The sequence below is a fragment of the Impatiens glandulifera genome, chromosome 1 (genome assembly GCF_907164915.1).
Source record: "Impatiens glandulifera chromosome 1, dImpGla2.1, whole genome shotgun sequence".
NCBI lineage: Eukaryota > Viridiplantae > Streptophyta > Magnoliopsida > Ericales > Balsaminaceae > Impatiens > Impatiens glandulifera.
In genome coordinates, this window is record NC_061862.1 from 61,845,102 (window position 1) to 61,852,396 (window position 7,295).

At 20.9% G+C, this 7,295-nt stretch overlaps 1 protein-coding gene across 1 annotated transcript in view; it reads right to left on the reverse strand.

The window, feature by feature from the left end:
- Positions 1-5,970, reverse strand: part of LOC124929706 (nucleolar protein dao-5-like) — an 11,431-nt gene extending 5,461 nt beyond the window's left edge. Inside the window, exons 1-6 of the mRNA XM_047470105.1 lie at positions 5,739-5,970; positions 5,404-5,460; positions 5,249-5,325; positions 5,023-5,103; positions 4,856-4,936; positions 4,702-4,761 (exon numbers count right to left, since the gene is read on the reverse strand). Of these exons, the coding sequence (XP_047326061.1) occupies positions 4,702-4,761; positions 4,856-4,936; positions 5,023-5,103; positions 5,249-5,325; positions 5,404-5,460; positions 5,739-5,970 (588 nt within the window). The remainder of the gene's footprint in view (positions 1-4,701; positions 4,762-4,855; positions 4,937-5,022; positions 5,104-5,248; positions 5,326-5,403; positions 5,461-5,738) is intronic.
- Between the last annotated feature and the right edge of the window lie 1,325 nt (positions 5,971-7,295).

Sequence of the window (7,295 nt, forward strand, 5' to 3'; positions counted from 1 at the left end):
TATAAGTTAAATTCAAAATTATTTATAAACATAATAAGAATATTTAAGAATAAATAATATTCTTAATATAAGAAATATATATATATATATATATATATATAATTTATTACAACATATATTTTTAATAAGTTTAATATAAATTTAAATTTTATAAAAGTAAGTTTAATACAAAATTGAAATTATATTAGATTATATAAAAAATGCAATTTTAATATGATTAATACTAATAAAAAATATAAAAAATTGTTTATGAATTAATAATAAATATAAGTTTAATTAAAAATTATTTATAAATATTATAAGAATAATTTTAAAATAAATAATAATTTTATATAATATAATAAATATATTAGTAAAAAACTAAACAAAATATAATTCAAAATATGTTTTTTAAAAAATTTAATACAAATTCAAATTTAATGAAAATCTGTTTAATACAAAATTTAAATTTATATTTAATTAAATGGAAAAAAAATTAATAAATTTAATAAAAGAAAATTTAATTTTATAAAAATATAAAAGTGTTTTTATGAATTAATGTTTTAATATAACTTTAATTGAAAATTTGAAAATTATTTATAAACAATATAAAATATTTAAAATAAAAGTTTAATTTAAAATTTAAATTATTTATAAACCTTATAAGAATATTTAAAAAACAAGTAATATTCTTAATATAAGAAATAAATAAGTAAAAAATTAAATAAAATGTAAAATTTATTTTTAATAAGTTTAATACAAATATTAAATTTAAATGATATTATATTATATTAAAAATAAAAAAAAATAATTATAAAAAGCTTAATATAAATATAAATTTAATTTATATTATATTATATTTATAGAAAAAATGCAATTGTAATATGTTTAATACAAATTTAAATTTAATTAATATATTTAATGTAAAATATAAAATTTATTTATGAATTAATAATAAATTTAAATATAAGTCAAATTTTAAATTATTTATAGCGATTATAAGATTAATTTAAAAATAAATATTATTTTTAATATAAGAAATATTTTTAAAAAAAAAATGAATGCAAAATATGTTTTAAATAGGTTTAATGTAAAATTAAATTAATTAAAATTAGTTTAATTCAAAATTAAATTATATTAGATTAAATTAAAAAGATGCAATTTTTATAAGTTTAATGAAAAATATATTTAATGTAAAATATAAAAGTTTGTTTATGAATTAATGATAAAAATAAGTTTAATTCAGAAATTAAAATTATTTATAAATATAAGAAGAATATTTAAAAAAAAATTATATTCATAATAAATATATAAGTATAAAAAAAATTAATACAAAATATGTTAAATGTAAATTAAAATTTAATAAAAGTAAGTTAAATGAAAAATTTTAAAAATATTAGAATAAATAGAAAACATGCATTTTGTATGAATACAAATTTAAATTTAATTAAAATATATTTAATGAAAATTTTAAATTTAATAAGAAATTATATTAAAATAAAAAATAATATTTTAATAAATCAAATAATATTTTTAACATTTACAAAGTTAAATTTGGTATATGATATATGTTTATTTATTTTCAAATAAACATAGATTATTTAAATTCAAATTATAATAATTTTTAAAATCTATAATGCTTAATAAAAATGACTTTTAAAAACAAATTTATCATGCTCTAAAATAGAAATATGATAATATAAATTTAAGTAGGATAAAAATAACTTACTTGAGATCATAAACGGTGATATATAATAAAGGAATCCTGCAATTAAAATATATTATAGTGTTAATCAAACAATTATATATAATAAACACAATAAAAAGATAAATAGAATTATTATACATGTATGAACCAACCAGCGCCTCTACTCCATGGCAGCAATATCCGATATATTTACGTCTCTCATTTGATTATTTTCATGATCTGAGATTAATCATGGTTAATATACAAAATATTAAGGTATCAATAGTTGTATATTAAAAAAAGGAACTAAATAAATACATCAAGTTACAACAATTAAATAGAATGTGAGTAAAAAAAATCATAGAGAGATCAGTTTAGTTCTTTCCTCACATGTTTTTCGCATTTTGATTTTCTAGTGCTTTTGAAACAACTCCAAAAGAATGATAAAAGTAAAATAATTAAAACTCTATAAATATTGAGAGAGCATCACATAACCAAGTTAAGCTTACATCATTCAATTTCAGTAAAATAATCTACCCGCTCAAATCTAGAAGTCCAAGCACTAGCACCAGATTGCTTCTCCAAACACAATCAAAGAATTAGATTACCATGATTTATTTTGCGTTGAACAAATTTGTCAGCCCATCCATTAGCTGCCTTAGGGCCAACTCTCTAAATAATTTGAGAGTTATTCCAATATCTCTCGTATTCACGGAATCTCTCAAGGTGAGGGTATCAAGCATTGACATCTCTATCAATATTACCTGACAAGTAACATACTATATGAATTTGCAAATAATGAAAATGCATAGAAATTATAAAATATAAAACCTAGACAGAACTATAATTTGGATGGACCATGACACATTATGCTTGTATGCTAAAAGTAGAAACTAAAAGGAAATGTATCAATAGTTTCAAAATTTAGATTTCATAGAGAATATGGAGTGCAACCTGTGCATTAATGAATTATTTGCTTTTATTGATAAAGAAGTGTCTAGCTCATGATTCATTTTTCTATGATCACGTATACTGTGTTGTTTGTCACCTTGTGCCAAGCCTAAAACTAGAAGAGGCAAATGATGAAAAGGAACACACTGCTAATAGCAAATTGATGTAGAAGATTTACTAAAAACCTTTTGAATGAGGGCAGTCCTCAAACACAACAAGAAACAAACAACTCAATTTTTTATCACACTAATATTCAAAAGTGTACAACAATATTGTGAGAAATGTATCAAAACAATTTATCAAATTCGAACAAAATCAGAAACTTGAAAACAAATTTAAAATTTTAATTAGGTCTACTTTACCTTATAGAAAATAAGGTGAGCGAATACAGAAGCCTTCATTTGGAGAGTTTACCATTCAATTGTGTTTTCAAAGGTCCAATAACATTCGATATATAGCCAATAACTTGAATGTTTGGTGTCGGTTGCTAGTCTATTCTAATTAGTAGAGCTAAAACCCTCTAAGCAATTCTGATCCCTGATAATCAAATGCATAAATGTCAAGAAATAATTTTAGAAAAGTTTATTGACAAAAGATTATAGACAAAAAGATGATAAGATGAGACATGGGTAGTAGGTAGAAGATGATGACCAAGCTCCGATTCAAATAAGAAATTTAGAGAATCATTATTGGCTTGGTAGAAGTTACGATCAGAAGTAACAGTTGATTAGTTCATAGAAATAATTATCAATCAATAACTTTTACCTGTCAATCGATCCAATACATTCATTGATGACATTATCACAACTGTAATCTTCATTAGTATGTGGTATTCTTATTAGACAGCAAACATTACATTGATCTTCATTAGTAGTTCGTAACCCGACATTCCGAGCCACACACTTCACCTTAGTATTGATCCAACTAGATTATCGTTGTTTGAATTTATTTAAATAGTTTCACTCGGTACGTGGTATGTGCATTCTCGGACCTTCACTATTATTGTAATGCGAAAATTCCTCATATCTCTACTTACACAATGTTCTTGAAGATTTCCGAAAAATCTTCTTTTAGTTGTCTTGAATTTTTCGCATTATCGAGCACAAAATAGCAGTGTGTTCGAATTTTGATCTTTTCTCAAATATTGGTTTTTTATTTAATACTAATACAAAATTAAAATTTAATAAGAATATACAAAATATACAAGTTAGTTTTATGAATTAGTGATAAACATAAATTTAATTTAAAATTATTTCTAAACATTATAATAATATTTAGAAAAATAAATAATATTCTTCATATACGAAATATATATATGTAAAAATCTAAATAAAATTTATTACAAAATATATTTTTAATAAGTTTAATCTAAATTTAAATTTTATAAAAGTAAGTTTAATAAAAAAAATTTAATTATATTAGATTAAATAAAAAAATGCAATTTTAATATGATTATTACTAATGCAAAATATAAAAATTTGTTTATGAATTAATAATAAATATAAGTTTAATTAAAAATTAAAAATTAATTATAAATATTATAAGAATGTTTTTTAAATAAATAATATTCTTTTATAATATAATAAATATATAAGTAAAAAACTAAACAAAATATCATTCAAAATATGATTTTTTAAAATTTTAATACATATTCAAATTTAATGAAAATCAGTTTAATACAAAATTTAAATTTAATTAAAATTATATTTGATTAAATAGAAAAAAAAAATGTAATTTTAATAAATTTAATAAAAGAAAAATTAATTTTATAAAAATATAAAAGTGTTTTTATGAATTAATGTTTTAATATAACTTTAATTGAAAATTAAAAAATATTTATAAACATTATAAAATATTTAAAATAAAACTTTAATATAAAATTTAAAATCGTTTATAAACATTATAAGAATATTTTTAAAAAAACTTTAATTAAAAATTTAAAATTATTTGCAAATAGATTTTATAATGCAAAAGGTTACAACGAAGTGGCAAATTCAAAAATATAATATGTTCTTTTAGAAGTAAGCATACTTGGTGCAGGATTTGCAAGTGATTTTGGCATCAAATTTTGGGCTTTGTTGTACCTTTTCTGCTTGAGTTTTTCCTGCTTGCTTTACAGGATGAGGAGTAGCTACATGAGCTATCTTTTTCCCATCTGAAATTTATAATATTTGCATCATCCAAAAACAGTCCATAATTGTGTCAAAAAGTGAATTTTTGAAAACCCAATTTGCATACCTTTCTTTTGAGGGGTATCAGCCTTAGCTTGAACAGAGTCTTTGAAGCTGAATCATTGGCTCTCTTCTTATCAATAATAGGCTTCAATAGAAAACGTTGTCAACATAATAGAGCAGACCCGAAAAAAGCATTTGGCAACCGAAAAGAAAAAGTAAAATAAAAGATACCTTCTTGGTAGTTGGGGTTTCCTCTTCATCATCTGAGTCATCTTTATCATCATCTGAGTCATCAGAATCACCCTCCATATCCTAAATCAACAACCACGAATCAATCAAATATTAGATAGGCTTTTTGAACCTTCTTCAAAGTTTTTTCATGATCTTAATAATAGTAAAACATGAATTACCTCATCAGATTCATCAGAGCTATCCTTTTTTGCTTAACAATTCTCACCTTTTGCTTGGAAGATGTTTCAGGCTTGGCAGTAGTTTTAGCCTTGGTTGCAAAGGGTTTTGCAGCCTTTACCGTAGCTGTAAAGTATATCATTACAAAATAAATTATAAGAAGATAAGACCATATGTATTCAACTTTAGCAAACAAAAACATACCAACACGAGGAATGAGTGTGGGCACAAGTTCTTCATCTTCCTCATCATCATCTTCATCTAACAATTGGATAAGATTGTCTTGTTTAAGGAAGATCTCCTTAAGCCTGCTTTGACCACAAGAATTGTACTTCAGATTGAATTTATCAAAACGATGAAAATTGCTCTTCAGAATTATACTTCAGATTGTCTTATTTCGTATTTTGGAAAAGATATATGAAATGGAAGTAAACTATGATGAATTTGATGGTCGTTATTAGGTGTATCAAAGTTTGGGTAGATAGATACACCGTGTTTCCAAATTGAATCTCATGCTAGATTTGGGTTTGAAGACATACCTGCATCCGGTTTTAGTTTGGAATTGGATAGGTTCTTGATTGCAACCAGAGAGACACCCTCTTTGATTTCCTGACCTGTTCTCCCTTTATTAGAGGCTCTAGACTTGTACTTTTCTTGTCCAGACATGTTACAGTTAGAGGCTCCAGACGGGAGGTTCTCCATATCCATAGGAGTTGCCTTGTAATTTCCTCTTGCCCTTGTAACAATAATGGTTGGGCGTGATTCAGCCATACGAATGGTAGATTCTCAAACGAAATCAACCAAATGCAGATTCTCAAACGAAATCAACAAAATGCAGATTCTACCTCATGTCCTGTCTAGGGCACAAACAATCACACATAAAACAAGGAATCCAAATATTAATCCTGAATCGATATTAATCCTGAATCGATCTAAATCCAGAGTGAAAAATATAATGAAAATAGAAAAAAATATATAATTTTAATAAAGTTAATCCAAATTATGATTTTATAAAAATATAAAAATCTGTTTATGAATAAAAATTATAATATAAGTTTAAATGAAAATTTAAAATGATTGATAAACATTATAAGAATATTTAAAAAACAAGTAATATTCTTAATAAAAGAAATATATATATATGTCAAAAACTAAATAAAATATAATGATTTTTTTTAAGAAGTTTAATGTATATTTTAAATTTAAATTATATTATATATTAAAATAAAATTATAAAATGTTTAATACAAATTTAAATTATATAATATTTAATGAAAAAATTAAATTTTAATAAGTTTAATGAAATTTAAATTTAATTAAATACATTTAATGTAAAATATAAAATTTATTTATGAATTAATAATAAATTTAAATTTAAGTCAAAATATTAAATTATTTATAAACATTATAAGATTATTTAAAAAATAAATAATATTTTTAATATAAGAAATATATAAGTAAATATAAATAAAATGTAAGGCAAAATATGTTTAAAATAGTTTTAATGATAATTTAAATTTAATGAAAATAAATTTAATGAAAATTTAAATTACATTAGATTAAATTGAAAAAGTACCATTTTTATAAGTTTAATGAAAAATATGTTTAATGCAAAATATAAATAAAATTTATAAATTAATAGTAAAAGTATGTTTAATTAAAAATTAAAAATTATTTAGAAAAATAATAAGATTGTTTAAAATATATATTCTTAAGAAATATCGTAAATATAAAAACGAAATAAAATTGAATGTAAAATGTGTTAAATGCTTGTATAAAAAAAACGTTAAATGCAAAATTGATATAGTATTAGATTAAATAGAAAATATGTATTTTATATAAGTTAAATTCAAATTTAAATTTAATAAAAATATGTTTAATGTAAAATTTGAATTTAATGAGAAAATAATTTTATATAAAAAATAATAATTATATGTTAAAAATAAAATTAAATAAAGTAATAGTTTTGATTTAAATTAGATGTATTTAAAATTTAAATTATATAGGATTAAATAGAAAAAAAAATGTAAAATAAGATTTTAATAAATCTAATACAAATTCTATTAATATTTTTAACATTTATAAAGTTAAATTCA